Here is a 17,217-nt window from a genome sequence, read left to right on the forward strand (position 1 = left end):
CGCCCCCCCCGCCGCAGCGCGGCCCGTTCCCGTCGCTGCCGGGCGGGTCCGCGGGCCCTGCGCGCCCATCCCCGGCCGGACATGGCCCAGAGCGGCCCGGGGGCGGCCGCGCCGAGGGACGAGGCCGCGGAGGAGCCCGAGGGCGGCGGGCGGCGCTGGGGCGCTCAGCACGCCGGGGCCCGCGAGCTGGCCGAGCTCTACTCGCCAGGTGAGGCGGCGCGGACGGGCGGGGCCCTCGGGCCGGGTGCTCGCGGTGGCTCCCTCAGGACCCGTTCCCCTCGAGCCCGGTTCTCCCCGGGCCCGGTTCTCCCCGGCCGGCTCCCCTCGGGCCCGGTTCTCCCCGGGGCCCGGAAGGGCGGGCAGGGGCTGCGGCACGGGCCGGGCTCCGGGCGGGAGCGTTCCGGCCCCAAACTGCCCGGAGTGGACGTTCTGCTCTCTAGAGCCGGCAGACACGAAGCGAGCCTTCCCCTCCAGCCGCAGGTGGGCAGATGTGTCCCAGCACGAGGTAACGACGGCGGCTTTGCCCTGGGAGCAGCTGTGGGGTGAGCTCCCGGAGGGCTCCGGGCCTGGCGCCTCGGCAAGGGCCACAGCGATGCTCCAGTTCCCGGTTCGCTCTTCCTGAGTCTTTAAACAAGCTTCAGTTTGTCATTTAAGTGCTCAGCAAATGACTCTTTGACCATAATGTGGAAATGATTGCAAACTCCTTCTTAAAAAAATAGGGATTTGTTTTTAGCTCGCAGTGTGAGCAGTGCTGGGTATTGCTGCCGTTCCTGGTGAATCCATTCTCTGGGGAAGAATTAGGGAAGGGAAGATGTGTTTTTAGTATCTTGTGGTTTCCAGCAGATCAGCTGAGGCCGGCTTGTACATCCAGGGCAATTCCTGCTCGAGGAGGTGTTCCTGCTCCACAGAGCCACGTGATGATAAGGAGTCCAAGGCCTTTGTTGGTTTGTGTTGGTTTGTAACTGGGGCAAGTCAGCCCATTTCAGTTTCTTTTCGCCTCCTGCTTGCCTTGAGGAGGTCTGGGGTGACACCTTTCATCTGCGGCTGGTCCCTGTGGTTTACACAGAAGCAGTCACTGTGACTTTACCACTGCTCTGGCTTACAGGGAAGAGATTTTCCTCCCCAAAGAGCTTGCTGCCCTTCTGGCTGGCTGTGGCCCATGTACAGTGATCTGTCAGAGAGCTGAGGGGGTATTAGATATGCAGGTTTCTTCTGGCATTACATAAATAATTTACATAAGCAATGCCAGAATATGTATTACGGTGGAAGAATATCATGTTCAAATCCTGAATTCACAGGAACGGGGATTACATTGAATTGTGCAGAGCAAACGTGACTGGAATATTTCCCTGACTTCTTCAAGCACGTACATTGTATCTTTGGCCCTCCCTTCCTTCCCACGGGACACACTTTGGGATTTGAGTGCCCTTTAAACACAAGTTATCAGCGCTGACTCAGTTCCTTGACTGCTCTGCCCTCCCAGTGCGGGGCTGAGGCTGCCTTTTGGAGCCTGGATGTCTCACCAGCCACCCTGGATGCCTGTGTTCAGAGCTGCCTGCACACACTCAGCTCAGGAGACCAGCCAGCCTCCTTTCCAGCACTCAGCTAATTGTTCCACGAGGATCTACCCACTTAGCTCCTCTAATCAGGGTGTGGTTTTCTTGTGTGGGAAGTCACTGTTAATTAACTCTTACTTTCATTACTCCAGGGATCTCTTTATAGAATCACCCACCTTGTGACCTGATGCTGCTGTCAAATATGGCTGTTCTGGTGTCTTAATTTAATTTTACTGTTCTCTCCTCTGTTACTGGAGTGAGTGTTAATTTATATACCCATGGCCCTTCTAAAACTGACCTGTCGAAGTCTTGGTTCACACTTTCAAATATTGCCTTACAGGCACATTGGAGATGAGACTGATCCTCCATTTATGTTCCTGTTTCCCTGCTCACTGCGTGGTACAGTTGAGAAGGAGGACTTGATTTAGCATTTAGGAGGAGAAATTTGATCAGGCATTAGGTCAGCAGAGAGGAGGAGTAGGACAGAAGCTGAACACATGCCAGGCCTGAGTGTGCCTCTGCTCCTGGGAGAGCACGTGCCCCTCTCTGGAGCCCTCCCTGGGCTCTGTTGGCCAGGGGGAGTGGGGAAGGGGCTCTGGGAGCCCTGGGCAGGAGCAGGCTGTGCTGGCTGAGCCCTAAAGCAGGCAGGGACTGGCCTGGCAGCTCCTGAGGGTGTTAAGGGCTGCCTGCAGCCCTGACCCTTCTGGTGGCAGTTCAGATCTTCCTGGCCTTGGGTATTAAAGGTCTGTCTCTGTGCCCTGATCCTGCAGGTCTCACCCTGAGTGCTCCCTGTGCTCTGCCTCGTGGGGATCCAGCAGTGAGGAGCAGGGAGCAGCTTTCTGTGCTAATCTGATACTCCAAGTGTCACCGTGCTCTGATGTGCCTGTTCCCTTTTTATAGGCAGGAAGTGATTTTTTTTATAGAGGTACAAACTGGTACAGCAAGGTGCAGGAGAGGATTTGTGCCAGTTCTTTCTCATTTCCTGATCTGTCCCTTGTCATCTCAGAGTAGCTGGGAGCAGGAAGGCACAGACAAGACAGCAGCTCAGGGAGAGCTTCAGGGGAACACTTGTGACATTAGACAAGCCATTCCAAGGCCACCAAAATACAGAATGCTGCTTTTTCCTGCTAGTGCAACAGCTTTATTGAAAATCTCAGAGCTTGTAAATATTACAGAGCACAAGGTGATTTTAATATGTTTGAGGCCAGAGATTTGTTCCCAGATTCAGTCCTTCCAGCAGCACTGAATATTGGATGAAATGCAAATGGAGAAAAAATGTGACGTGGAGGAACTTTATGCCAGCAATCTGAGAGAGAGGGAAACTGGGACAGTGTGAGATGATGTCTGACTTGGCCCTGTTAACTGGACAGGGGCAGAGGGAAGAGGTTAGTAGTGGCTCAAGGAAGAGCAATGTCATTTAACAAAATGTGAGCACCTCCCGTGGGTTAAGTTTCTGTTTCAGTTCCCTGTCACACAAATGGAGCAAGTCATCCAGGCAGCAGAATGATCTGTCTCTGTTATTTCAGGCTTCAAAATGTCCTCTCAGATAAAACATGCTTTTTCCCTTTCTATTTTTTTTTTTCCCAACAGGAAAGAGACTACAAGAATGGATCTCTGTCATCTTATGCTTCTCTCTGATCTGCTTCAACTTTTACAATCTCCTCTTCTACCTGCGGCTGGAGCACACGCCCTCGGTCCTCGTTGGGATTTGTAAGTGGGAGCTGTTGGCTGCTCAGGGCAGGGCTGTTGGGGTGTGGGAAGCAAATGTGGGATCCTTTAGGCTTGACTTGCTCATGGGAAGGGAGAGGGACATTTGTGCGTGAGCCTCTGAAACTGAGACCATCTGCAAAATGTGTTATTCCTTTTCCTTCCATTTCAGTGGCTTCTCAGGATCTCAGAGGGGAAGTTTGGATGGAGCTGGGTGTGTCTGGTGGTTTGGGTGGTCACTGCAAGTGTAAGGGCTGTTGAGAAGGAAAAGGGCTGTCAGAATGGTCAGAGCTGGAAACAAAATGCATTGGTCAACAAAAAGATTCACAAGAACTTTTCAGAAAGCAGAAGCTCAAGGGAAGTGTTACAAAAGGTGCTTCAGGCACCAAACTGGCTTCATTTCTGGGGCCTGCAGTCTGAACACAAGAACTGTGCTTTCATGTAGGATGTGATGTTGGCCTTTGTCCTGAATGGTGACTTTTCCAGGAGTATAAGACAAGTGGATTCCACCTCTTCTGGGGAGGAGAGTAAGCCCCAGTGAAGGATTCTGACAGGATGTTCAGCTCCTGTGCTTTAGGGAAGAATAGCTTCCCTATAAACTGTGTGTGCTGTGTGTTTTAGAAGAGAATGGTACTTGTTCATCATCAGTGCTGTGCATGGCTAATGAGTTCAAACAAACCAAACCCAAACACTGCAGCAGGTTCAAGCAGTGGTACATAAGAGAAGCTCTGAATTTCTGCCAGAGCTGGGACCTGCTGATTCCTGGTGTCTGTGTCGAGGTTTTTGGCTTTGCTGGAGGGGAGCAGGGTTCTCCACTGTGGGTCACAGCAGCTCTCCTGGCCTCACTGCTCTCAGCTGGTGAGGTGGAGGTGGTGGAGACAAGGTGGCATGGGAACTGCTGCTTTGGGCTGAGGGCAGAGCCAGACAAGAGGAGCAGCAGGGATGGTTCATCTGTGCTGCAATCTGTCCGTACCTGGCTTTCATCTCAGCCTTAATATTGATAAAAGCTGGAGCTCTCTGATATCCTGGTTACCAGTTTAACTGATAAAGCAGCCAATTCACTGATAGGATTATTTATGTAGTAGTGAATGATTAAGGTAGCAGAATCTGGATTCTGTGTAAATAAAGTGGTGTGGAAATAACTGATAGTGTATACAAAAATGAGTGCCATAAAGCAGTAAGTGCTTCGGGCTATCTTGTTCTGCTGCCTTTAATACATTATTTCTGCAGCTGAAGTGTGAAAGGTGTCTGCAGCTCACAGTGATTATTAGGTTTTATTGCATATTGTGAAAGTCCTATCTATAAAAGTCTTGATTCCTAAATACGTGAGCAGCTCCATGGGCTCAGGGTTTACTGTTACTGATTCAGGGAATCCTGAATCACCCACAGGATGAGGTGTGTTCCCTGGAGGGCTTGCTCCAGGCTTGGTTTGGAATATTGCCCTTTGAGCTGAAGTCACAGAATAAACATTCTGCTAATAAAGATGGAGCTGTAGATCCAGTTCTGCCGGCTCTTTGGGACTCTGAAAGGGTCCTTGTTCCAGTGGGCTGTCACTGCATGGGGACTCCCTGTGTGCTCTTATGTAAATACGTATTTTCTTTTAGGAAATGAGGTCGTTTGAACATTCTGCATCATTTTCCTGAGCCTAAACCCCGTGTCTGTAATCAAAGGCTGTGTCAAGTTTCCTTCATGGTGCCTTTAAAGGCCCCTGAGTAACCTGTGAACACCTTAACCCTGGGATTCTCAGAGAATCTCCCGTGTGGAGGCAGGGAGACTGTGTTTCTGCCCTGGCTGGCAGTGAGGCAGTGCTTTCCCAGCCTTGGGAGCCCTCCCTGTGTGCTGTGGCAGTGTGGGAGGCAGGTGGTGGCCGTGCTGAGTCACTCTGTGCCTGCAGGGGAGCACAGCACCGAGGGGACACATCCGTGGCCCTGGTTCAGAGCAGCTCCTGGCCTGTGTCATGTCCTGTGACTGAAGGTGAGCTGCTGGCCAGGAGGAGCCACGGGGCTCTCTTGTCTTCCAGGCTGGTTTAGCAGGGATGAGACAATTTTCTTCCCCTCCTCACCATTAAAAAAAAAAAAAAAAAAAAAAAAAAAAAAAAAAAAAAAAGAGTGGGCAGAGGACAGATTTCTGTTGTGGTTTGTGCTAACCCCAGTCATGTTCTGGATATCCTCAGCTGCTGGGCAGCCATGGAAGTGTTCCTCTTTTGCAGGCTGAGGGCTGTGCAGATGTGAGCTTGGTGTTTCGTTTGCATGCACACAAACCCCCAGGTAACTCGGGCAGCCCTGGCTGGGGATGGGGCTGGGAGGGAGGTTCCACACCCCCGTTCTTCCCACTGCAGCAGCACAACATCCCAGCAGTGCCACAGGACCACAGCAGCCTCTGCCCCTGTAATTGAGGGTTGGAAGTGCCAGGGACAGGGCTGGCAAAGGGATTATTGTGTGATAAGCAGAAAAGCCTCCCCAACACGTGTAATATCAGGCTTGAGAGCCCTCATATGTTCACGTGAGCTTGTGGTGTCCAGAATATTCAATACACAGGAGCTGAGTATATAGTTCATATATTAATAACATCTAGATAAAATGTGTGGCAATTTCCAGCATGAATCTTGGTTTTCCTTTTTCTTTCCTTCCTCCTGTTTTTGTGTGGGGTTTTAAACCCCTTCTTTCCAAGTTGCTTGACTTGTTCCAGACATTTGACTGTTATCTGCAGCCACATTCGTTTATGACAGGGACTGCTCATTGCAGTCTTAGAAAAAAAAGAGTGAACTTTGTGTTGTAACCTGTTTATATTCCTAAGAACTGCCCTACATAGGGCAGATATCTTTAGGAACATCTTGTGACATGATACAAGTTACAATTAATTACTGCTCTCTTGAAAGATTGGCAACTGATTTTTTTTTAACCCATTTGAGGTACATGTTTCATTATTGCAGAGGTTGTGGGTTAGCCAGAGAGAGCACAGAGGAAAAATCACTTAGTGCAGTGTCAGAGTAGAAAGTGGATCTCATTAAGGCCCAGCAGCTCTTTGTTTCAAGCTCCAGCAGCTCTGCAGGCTGCCCTTGGTCAGCTGCATTGCAGAGCCAGACACTGAGTGTGGAACACACGTTGGAGCAAAGCCACTCCAGAGATGTCAGTGCTGAGTGAAGGGAGTGCTGGGCACGTGGGCCAGGTGTCCACACCCTGCTGCCTCCAGCTCCAAGGGTGTCACTTCATCTTGCATTTATTATGTGCATTAGAATGAGTTTCCACGTGAAATTTTGTTTTTAAGGCTCTTGAATTTACACCAGAAACCTCAGCTAGCCAAGGAAAATAAATGATCCTTCACTTCAGTGCTGATCCAAGTGAGTCAGTTCTTTGTCACCGCCTGTGTCACCCCCCGGAGTAACCCTCAGTTCCTTGGTGGCTGTGGGTAACTTTGTGTGTTCGTCTCTTACAGAGGGAGACTGGGCGAGTTGTGACTAAAGAGAGGGAGCCTTGATTGTTACCTCTGCAAAGATCCCTTTGTGCTGCAGCAGGGGGGAGTGTATGGTGTCTGTGGGCATCCCCTGTGCCTGTGGGCATCCCCTGTGCCTGTGGGCATCCCCTGTGTCTGTGGGCATCCCCTGTGTCTGTGGGCATCCCCTGTGTCTGTGGGCATCCCCTGGGCATCCCCTGTGTCTGTGGGCATCCCCTGTGTCTGTGGGCATCCCCTGTGTCTGTGGGCATCCCCTGGGCATCCCCTGTGTCTGTGGGCATCCCCTGGGCAGAATCAGGAGGAGGAGGAGGGTGTTGGAAGCAAAGTGACCCGGTACAATTCACGCTGGTTTGCACTCAGCAGGTGATGCTGGCACCCGTGTCACAGTGTCAGCAGTCCCTGGCACTGGGATGGAGCTGCTGGCAGCTGCTGTGGGCAGGGTGTGCCCAGGCTCCTGCCCTGGCACTGCAGGGACGCTGGTGTCCCCAGGGGCGTGCCCAGGGGACAAAGGCAGCTCTGTCTGCCTGCCCAGCTCTCAGGGGCTCTGTTAAAGCTACAGCAGAGCTTGGCTGGAGGATTAGCTTTATCAGGCGGTGACTCTGAGCCAAGCTGTGCTTTGGTAGGTGAGTCCTGGCTTTGAGGTGTGCCGCTGAGGCCTGCAGGAGGCAGGACCCCGGTTCCCTGGGGGCTCCTTTCAGCGCAGTGTGGGAGCTGCTGGGGCTGTTCCCCGGGGCTGCCTGGGCTGTGCCTGCCCCGGAGGCAGCACTGCAGGCAGGGAGGAGCCCCGGGGAGAGGTGTGTGCTCCCTGAGTGACCGGGGAGCTGCTGTGACAGCCCGGGCTGCTCCTGGCCCAGCACTTATGGAAACGCTGGTCACAGTGGGATGGAGCTGCTGGGCACAGTGACACATCTGCTGTCCCAGCCCTGCTGGTGGGCACTCCCAGGGCCAGCTCTGACTGGAAGTTTCTCAGCTTTATTAGCCAAAATTATGAACTCTGCTTTTTTTTTGCTTTCAAGCTGCCACAGTTTATAGTTACTGAAATGTCCGGGGATTATCTTAGCCTCGTCACTTGCCATAATGTCAAACTGAAAGTCACTGACTGGGGACTGCAGGTGACTAAGGCATTTCATTTTCATAACCATATAAGTGACAAACGACTGGTACTTTGGCATATTGGTATTTAGACAAGATCTTTTGTTGTGTGAAGTTAACCACACCGACCCTTTAGTGCTGTTCAGCCAGCTCATACAGTCACTGATTAAACATGACTGTACTTCTCAGTGATGTTACACAATAGCATCAAGTTATTTAATAACATCTTATCCTGGTTTCTTCCTCTCCAGATACTCTAACTGAATTTTGACAGTAAATATGAAACTTTGTATACTTTGATGTAAGACTTCCAGGTTACAATATGATCGTTCTATCTATGCAAAGCCAAATTCACGCTCTGCTCATAAAATTATGGTGAAGTACAACTTTTAAAGGTAAATATGGACAGCAGTTCTGTCTCTCAAAGCTCTTGTGGTGCCTCCTCCTTCTGCAGGCCCCAGGAGCAGCCTGCCCATGGGAAGTGGTTTGAGAGCACCCACAAGAGCAGAGGTTGTCTCTCAGTTTGACTGAAGCAGGGGAGAGGGCCCTTTCCTGGGTCACAAACCCTCCACACTCGCTGGTGTCTGAGCAGGACACCAGCAGGACAGAGCTGCCCTGTGTCCCTGCTGTGTCTGGGGCAGTTGTTTGTCCAGCCCCACGTCCTGCTCTGGGGAGAGGCACCCGGTGTTCAGTGGCCCTCTTGTTCCTGGAGGTGCCCACCCAGAGGATCACGAGCCTGGGGAAATGGGACAGAGCAGCATTTCCAGCAAAGGTGTGTGGGAGTGCAGTGTTCACTTGGATACTGATTTGTGCACCTCTGTGCCCCCTTTGTGCTGGGCTGCCTTCCCTCCTCCTTATTCTGCAGTCTACCTGCAAACCAAAAAATCCCAGTGTTCTGGGCAAGCCCTGCAGCTCATGTCCTTCTGCCTCCCTCCTGTGTGCTCTGAGCATCTCCTCCTCCTCGGGGACAGCCCCTGGGTGGGCTGATCCCAGCCCTCTGTCAGTGAGCTGGGGGAAAGCTGATGTGTGTGGGTCAGGACTGCCCCAGTGCTGCACTGAGCTGGCTTGTGGTGAGTGTTGAATCCGCCGTGTACAGTTCTGTGCCCGAGCTGGGGTTATCTTGCTTTTCCTGACTGTGTGCTTAACACCTCACCGTGCTCAGGGCTGTGGATCTCCTCTCACCCTCCCAGCCCTGATGACAGAGCGTCAGGACCTTTCAGCACCTCTGAGCAGCAGCTGAGCTCCTGTGCCTTGCTCTTGCCGTGTGCAGTGCTGGCTGTGTGAGGCTGAGCCCGGTGCTGCAGGGGGATGTGCCCTCTGAGCTGGGCACAGGACACACACCAAGTGTGGGCCCCAGCACAGCTCTGCCTCTGCAGCTCTAACTCGTCCTCCACAGGCACAGAGCAGTGAGCACAGCCTGCTGCAGTGCAGCTGGGACAGAACCGCTGCTAGTCGGGTTTGTTCCCGCTTGCTTTGGTATAATGCACTGCTCCAGGCACCCTCCATTCTTGCCTTTACCAGCTGACATCAAAGCGACACGAGGAGCATCTATTGAACTGTGAGTGTTTGGCCTCCGTTTGTGCCGCTGCTCCTGCAGTTATTTCAGGGGAAGATGCAGCAGCTGGAGGCCAGGCAGGCTAATGGGGGCATTACCTCAGTGACAATGGCATTTGAGTTGTTGCAAAGAGAAGTGTTGTTTGGATATCTTCCCCCGAACCCAGGCTGCTTGCCCTTTCGGCTGCTAGGAGCAGATCTAAACGCTATTGTGTCCCACCCGGTCTGGCTATAGGCTGCCTGTGTGGTCTGAAAGAACAACAAATGGGCAGAATTTATTGCTTATAAAACAGGCTGTCTTCAGTGTCATCAGGGGTAGATAAAGAATGAAGTGTCTCCTGCTGCATTTAAGAGTTTGGGCCAACTGGATAATGGATTCAACAGTGGGGGCTGATTTATAATATGAAAAGAGCTTTTTTATTTCTTCTCCCTTTTCGAAAATGAAAGGTGAGGGGAAGGACTGCAGAGGTGAGGGCTCAGCCAAGCAAAAGGTGCCCACTAGGGGAGGGTGTTTCTGTTCTATAGGAGATGGGCTAAGCACAAATACAGATTTAATGAAGGTTGTTACTGTCCAAAGGGGGTCTGGCTAACCTCTTTTCCCCAGCTGCCTGACCGTATGTTTGTTCAGACTGGGTGGATCTCGTGTGGTTGTAAATACCTGAGTTAGAGGCAGAGAAACAAGTAAACTTGTAAAGCAACACCAAGATGTGACTGAGTCAGTAGAAACGCTGTGTTTGTGTGACTCTCTCTCTGTCTCGTTCAAGTTGCAGGAGTTATTACAGCTGACTTCCTCTCAGGATTGTTCCACTGGGGAGCAGACACCTGGGGATCCGTGGAGCTGCCCATCGTTGGAAAGGTTGGAGATGGTTATTCTTAAGCTTGAGAAAGTTCTGCAGTCCCTTTGTGCAGCACTGCCCTGCTCCCAGCTGGGCTCTGTGCCACACCCAGCCCAGGGAACAGCCTGGGCACTGCTGGGGCAGGCTTCTGTTTGCCCCTGCCCTGGGGACACGTGCGAGGTGGCACTCTCCGTGTTGTCACCTGCCTTGAGGCTGGCAGTGTTGCAATCCCGGTGTTTGCAGAGCTCTCTGTGGGAACAGCCTGTGACACCACAAGTGCTGGAGCCTGGCTGGGCCCTGTTCAGGAGGTCAGGAACACGGGGTTGGAGAGCTGTCCCTGCAGCTGAACCCCTAAACATGTGTGAAACACCAGGCTGCTCCAGGAATCTTCCAGTTCCCTCTTCCATGGGCCCAATGGTGGTGACTGAAGATTTAATTTGAGATGTATTATTCACCTGCAGCTACAAATGCTAGTTGCTTAGTGGAAGGTGCACTGGCTTCTCTAGTAAGCAACAATCTGTTTTCTTAATTAAATTTCTTAATAGCTATCATTAATTACTCCACACAGTGCAATATTAGAAGGATCATCATTAAAAAATAAAAAAGTGGGCTACTCCTTGTTATTATCCAGTGAACTACAACGAACTACAGCAGCAGAATTAAACCTATTAAGTTTGGCTTGGTTTTGTTCACCTTCAATAGACTTGGTAGTCTTTTGGTAGCCTTGAGCCCCTGTATCTCTGGACCACAGTTTAAATAATTTATAAAACCCTATTGCTAGAGATTCTGCACTAAATAACCACAAGCTGAGGCTGCTCAGGACACCTTTGCACAGACTGGACATGCTGGAAGTGTTAAAGGCAAATCAGTGACTGGTTTGACTGTCCCACACAGTAAAACAACTGCTCTGTGTGTTCAGATGTGATTTCTGCCCCTGCAGGTGACTTCTGTATGGTCTGTTTGTCTTCCACTGCTTTGTCCAGTCACTTAATTTCCATTTAGTCTGTTAGTGCTGGCATCTGTAGCCCATAAATATGGTAGGCTGAATTCTAATTTTTAGTGGGTTTTTTCCCTTGGTTGATTCTGCTCAGCAAGTGAATTTCACAGGCTTATTTTGCCTGTGAAATTGGGGTGTTGACGCTTGGTTTTTAAGATCACATACTAAAGGTCCTAAGTGACAATTCAGAAGAAGAAACCTGAAAAGCAAAGAAAACCTGGATTTGGGGGTGGGAACTGAATTGCCTTGCCAGTGTAAATCAAATGATCTGAAGTGTCATCATGACGAAAGTTTGAATCCTGCTCACATGCTTTGTACTATGGAATTCTCTTCAACTCAGCAGATCTGAGTGTATGAGAAGGGGTTTGGGGGTTTGTTGGGGTTATTCTTGTCTTTTCCAGGACCATCATTGACTGTGGTATTGTGTTTGTCCAATTAATTTGCCAGGCTTTCATCAGACCCTTTAGGGAACACCACATTGACCCCACAGCAATCACCAGGCACGATTTCATAGAGACCAATGGAGACAACTGCTTCATGACCCTGGTCCCCTTGGCAAACATGGCATACAAATTTGTTTCTTTTTCCCCAGGTAAGCTGCCACTTCTGACTGCTGTGGATTTAGTGTTCTTGTTGCTATTGAATGAACAGTTGTCTGTGTGAAGTTTGGAGGAATCCAGGGATGTGACAGGACAAGAAATGGCTGTTGGAAGCATGGTGCTCCTGGCAGGAGGGAGGGGTCCTTAGTTTCCTTTGAGGTGTGGTGGCAGAAGGTGGCACAGTGAGGTTCTCTCACCCAGCAGAGAATCTGGGGCTGGAGAGCTGTGCAAGGAAGATTAGAAGTTATGCTAAATACTCTTTTAGTAAGAGGGACCAAGCTGAGAACATCTGGGGAAAACCTCATTGTTCCAAAGTGTGTAACACAAAACAATGCTTCATCTCTGGGCACAAGTACTTTATGTGCAAACCAGAAGTCAAGAACTAAAGGATCAAATGAATTTTGTAAACTCAGTTGGACTTCTGTTTATGGTGTGTTGGTGGACTCCAGCATGTCCTGTGACACATGGGAATGGCCTATGGCTCACTGGCTCTGGTGACACCTCTGCCAGAGCAGCTTTGGTGAGGCCTCTGCCAGTTCCTGCAGCAGCAGGCAGCTCTGGCTGGGCAGGACGTTGTCCTGGCAGAAAAGGGCCTTTTCTCAGCTCTGCCCCAGCTGCTGTGGTGTTTTGCAGAGGCGCTGTGTGAGAGCTGTCCCTGGGACTGTTACGTCTTTGCCCTCATCATCTTCATCACCATGACCAACCAGATCCACAAGTGGTCCCACACCTACTTTGGCCTTCCACGCTGGGTGGTTTTCCTCCAGGACTGGCACATCATCCTGCCCAGGAAGCACCACAGGATCCACCACGTGTCCCCACACGAGACCTACTTCTGCATCACCACGGGTACTGCCCCCCTGCAGCTGGGAGACCCCTGCAGGGGCCTGCACTCAGCTGGGCTCTCACAGCCCTTGGGAAAACTGCACTTGGGGGTTTTGCATAAAAAAGTGTGGGGGAAGGTCGGTGATGAGCTGCAGGGAGCCTGAGGGTGCAGTCAGTGGTGCTGAGATCTGATTGCCTGGGGTCTTGGTGAGCTCAGGCCACTAATGGGGTTTGTTCACTAAAGCTGCTGCTCCTTCGAAGGAGCAGAATGTCTGCAGCTGCTCTGGAATGCTCATTTCTAAAAGCCAGGCTTCTGGATTTTCAGCATCCACTCATTCTGTCTCAGAGGAGTGGACAGGTTTGCAGAAAGCTTCAGCTTCTTTTTCTCTCTGTACAGGTGGGAATGCTCAGTCACACCAGTGTGGCACAATCCTAAATAAGTTATCAAGTGAATTAGACAGCTGGAAATAAACCACTCTGCTTCTTCATTCTGTCATTGGCTTCAGCACACAGTTCATGTGGGGTTTGAAACCTCTGCCAAGAAAAAAAATCTAATTCTCATTAGCAGACTGTCATGTAGAAACATGGTACAATTGAGAAGCCTGAGCTGACAGATGGTGGCAAAAATCTTGCCACCCAAAGAGCAGTTTTTAAGTCCTACTATGTCCTGAGAGTCTAAGCCTAACCATTATTAGCAGTATTGGGCTGGTTGCTTTTCTTTCTCATTAAAAAAGGTTGAACTTTGGATGCCATGACGAAGTAATCCTCTTTTTCCTTTGCAATCCCTTAGGTTGGCTGAATTATCCGTTAGAGAAGATCAGATTTTGGAGATGCCTGGAGAACATCATCCAAGGACTTACTGGGGAGAAGCCGAGAGCAGATGACATGAAATGGGCTCAGAAAATCAAATAACTTTTGCCAGCCTTCTGCAATCCTTAACTTGTTGCCAATGTTGTTTTTAAAAGAAAAAAAAAAATAATAAAGCCATCAGCCAAAATCAAGACCTGCAAAGAAATAACAGACTCTAAAGCACAAACTAAAAAGTGCTAACACAGACTGCAATGAAAAGAACTAATTCTTAAAACAATACTTGAAATGAAGATGATTACTCTCACTGAGCACCTTTCTGTGTAGCCATGTCTGCTTACACCTTAGAACTCGCTTCGTCGCCGTAGCCGAGGGACCCGCCAGAGGCACTGCAGGGGCACGTGGGGCCACAGCAAACCTGTGTTGTATCAACATTTCTGAACACTTCCAAAGCAGCTCGTTGCCCAAGACCTGCAGGGAGGAGGGTGACGAGCGTGTCACTGGGTGTTGGAGTGCCAGGGCACTGCGTGAGAACAGCGCAGGGAGCAGTGGAAGCCTAGCAAGTGAATCATGACTGCTGAGTGCACTCGGTGATCCATGGACACAGTGCAGCTCTGTCTTCACAATCATGTTCAGCCCCACTGGGGTCTCGTGGAACAGACTGGGAGAATCCTGCTCCTCCAGGGGGCCACCGATCCTCAAGTGTCTTCAGTTTTCCCTTAAATCAAAGTTGTTCTACTCTCCACGTGGAATTGAGCAAACAGTTTCTGCGTAAGCCTTCAACTTCAGGAGCCTCTGGAGGAGAGGGAGGGCACCCTACAACACATGTGTCAGTTCGTGTGGAGTGCTCACTGCTGAGTCTTCTATTAAGTGTTTCCTACCCTGACAATAAATGTTTGAAATAGTTCTAGCATTGGGCACACTGCAAATAGCTGTATTCAAGAGCTCAAGGTATCAAACTCGTAATGTTAGAAGGGAAATGTCAATGACTGGTGTTTTGTTCTTTTTATTTTTTTTTTAAGGTGCTTGCTTGTTTCTGTAAATAATATAAAGCCTTAATCTCTTCTGGTGTAATGGAATAATATTTTAATGTGATGTTTGAATGTATATAATATATTTATAACAAAGCAGTTGGATAATACTAATCATGCTCAAGTCTTGTTGCTGTCTTTCATTGCTGCACTTAGTGCAAGAGCTGGATCAGTGGTTGCACAACACCTGAGACACCTGGCAGCCTGTGACAGCTTTGTCTGGGCTGCAGTGATCATCTGCCAGCCTTTTAGGAGCCTGGCACTATCTTATACCAGACTTCTGCACCTTTCAAGAAGTGTAAGTAATTCATTCTGCTCTGGATGCAAAGGTGTGACCCCAGCTGAACTGGGGTGAAGAAGTTTCTCTAGAAACGTCCAACAGGCACTTTATCAAGTCAATGTGATTTGGATCTCGTTTAATTCTTGCCTGACTGAAAGCTTACTGATGAGCAAATGTAAGGTGTGTTCCCTCCTCTAGCTGTAAATTGTGTTAAATTCAAACTGCCTCTTCCTGAAGAGCAGCCTAAGATGGTTTGGTGTCACAGGTTTAGACTGACCTCGATCTCCAGTTCCTTCAGATGTGGTGGATTCTGAATGAGTTGGAGCCTGACAACTCTCCTTCAGTGGGAAGTGCTGAATGCAGATGCCTCTGAGCTGGGTTCTGCAGAGGAAAATCCCAGTTGGTACCTTGGTCACAAAGTATTTCACGGGAGTGTTCAGAGCCTTGGAGAACTTGATGCCATGACATGAAACTGTTCCCACTGCCAGAGTGAACACCAGGTCTCCGTGACATTAAAGAATTCTTCCACTTCTGTGAGAGTCCCCAAATGCTTCCAGTTGATTCTGGAGAGCTCTGGACAGAACTGGGTGGATGTTCAGGGCTCCTGTGGAAATCAGCCTGAAGCACTGGGTCCTCTGAGGGCTCTTTTCACTGCAGGTTTCAATGCCAAGTGAGCAGCAGCGGTGCAGTGGATGGAACAAATGGATCTGGGACACAGAAATCAGAATTTTTACTTCCCAAGTGCTGTTTGAGGCGTTGCTGCTGCCCAAACCTGTCCTGGCCGCCGTCGCCTTACTGGAAACAAATCCGAGCTCCTCATACTGCTGGCTGCTGGGACCATTTATCTGTTAATCTTGCTTAATTAGGAGAAACTGGGACGGAGCTAATCTCCAGATGCATTTTGCACACGGATGCTGTGCTGGGCTCCTGGGGCAGCCCTGGCTCTGTGACCCCACCGTGACGTGGCCGTGGCTCCCCAGGTCCCTGTTCCACCCCTCCAGAGACCTGGATGCTCCCACAAAACCAAAACGGCAATTCTGGAGCAAAAGGCTGCCTGGATCCTTCTTAACAGCTGTAAATCTGGCTTAAGAAAATTTGTCTTAAGTTGATTAGGAACAGATTAGAGCTGAAGCAGAATAAGGCACTCCTGTTAAACTCCTCAGGGATGGATGGCCTGCATTTCAGTTCAGGGCTTTTAAGTGCTTTGAAAAGCTCTCTGCTTTCAGTCTCACCTCCTCGGAGAATTCTGTCAGGCTGCTGCCCTCGGGACCCTCAGAGGGACTCTCAGGCCTCCAGCTTTTGCCAGGGCTGCAGCTGCCCTCTGTGAGTGGGTCTTGTGGTCAGGAGGACCTTGGAGGAGGAGGGGTCATCCCTTTTTGTGCATCCCAGGGACAGGAGTGATCCAGTGATCCTTTTTGTCCATCCCAGGGACAGGAGTGATCCAGTGATCCTTTATGTCCATCCCAGGGACAGGGGTGATCCTTTATGTCCATCCCAGGGACAGGGGTGATCCCCAACACACAGCCGTGGCCCTGCAGAAGCCGCTCAGAGCTGTCTGGGGACACAGGGAAGTGTTGTGCTGTAGTAAACTGAGGAAAATTACTGCAAAGTGCCTCAAAATCCCCCTTGGAGGTTCTGGCTCAGGCGTGGTGCCCGTCTCTGTGACCCTCAGCAGCCTGAAGGCTGGAGGGGATGCTGCTTGGGAGGGTGGGAAATGGGTCACCCACTCGCACCCCAAAGCTCTCGGTGATCTCTGCCCGCCGGGAACCGGCCCCGGGTCTCTGGAACTGGCCTCTTGTGCCACCTAGCTGCTTCTGCTTCTGCTGCTTCTCCTCTTTCCTTCCTTCTGCTTCTGCTGCTTCTGCTGCCTTCTCCTGCGCCTTCTCCTCTTTCCTTCCCGCTGCCTTCTCCTGCTGCCTTCTCTTTCCTTCCCGCAGCTTTTTCCTGCTGCCTTCTCTTTCCTTCCCCCTGCCTTCTCCTGCTGCCGTGCTCAGCCGTGGCTGAAATGAAATGAAACGAGACGTAACGGGGTGAAATAAAAGCCACCCAGTCAGACCAGCATCGCTCTTTTAAAGCGCCTTCCAAGGACAATTGGTGGCTCCCGTCGCTAAAGCCGACTCTGGGAGGGCTCACTGCGGAACGGGGCTGCAGCTGCCACAGGTCCCCAGAACGCTGTGCTCCGCGATGGTTTCGGGCCATTTCCGTGCGGTGCTTTGGGGCTCAGCTTTGGGAGCACGTGTTGGCAAAGGGAAGCGGAACTCATTTCCTTCCTATTTCTTTTAACTCTTTTTCTCGCGTTATGCACGAAGCGGGGCGGGCTGGGGGAAGCCGGGCCGGAGTGTAAGGGCGGTTTAACACACCCGCCGTGGCTCCGGTGTCCCGGTGTCCGTTATTACCGAGCGGCGATAACGCCCGCCCGCGCCGCGGAGCTGCGGAGCGCTGCGCGCGCACCACAGAACTCCCCGCGAGGCCCCGCCCCGCCG

The 17,217-nt window shown here is 50.8% G+C and overlaps 1 protein-coding gene across 1 annotated transcript; it reads left to right on the top strand.

Annotated features, from left to right (window-relative positions):
- PEDS1 (plasmanylethanolamine desaturase 1) lies at positions 1–14,568 on the top strand. The gene is made up of 6 exons (XM_066331002.1): positions 1–208; positions 3,147–3,266; positions 10,127–10,218; positions 11,643–11,787; positions 12,428–12,640; positions 13,407–14,568. Exons 1-6 carry the CDS (start codon positions 82–84, stop codon positions 13,526–13,528), a joined length of 819 nt encoding a protein of 272 aa, XP_066187099.1. The 5' UTR covers positions 1–81; the 3' UTR covers positions 13,529–14,568.
- Positions 14,569–17,217: the final 2,649 nt, after the last annotated feature.

This window comes from Sylvia atricapilla, chromosome 16 (assembly GCF_009819655.1).
Source record: "Sylvia atricapilla isolate bSylAtr1 chromosome 16, bSylAtr1.pri, whole genome shotgun sequence".
NCBI lineage: Eukaryota > Metazoa > Chordata > Aves > Passeriformes > Sylviidae > Sylvia > Sylvia atricapilla.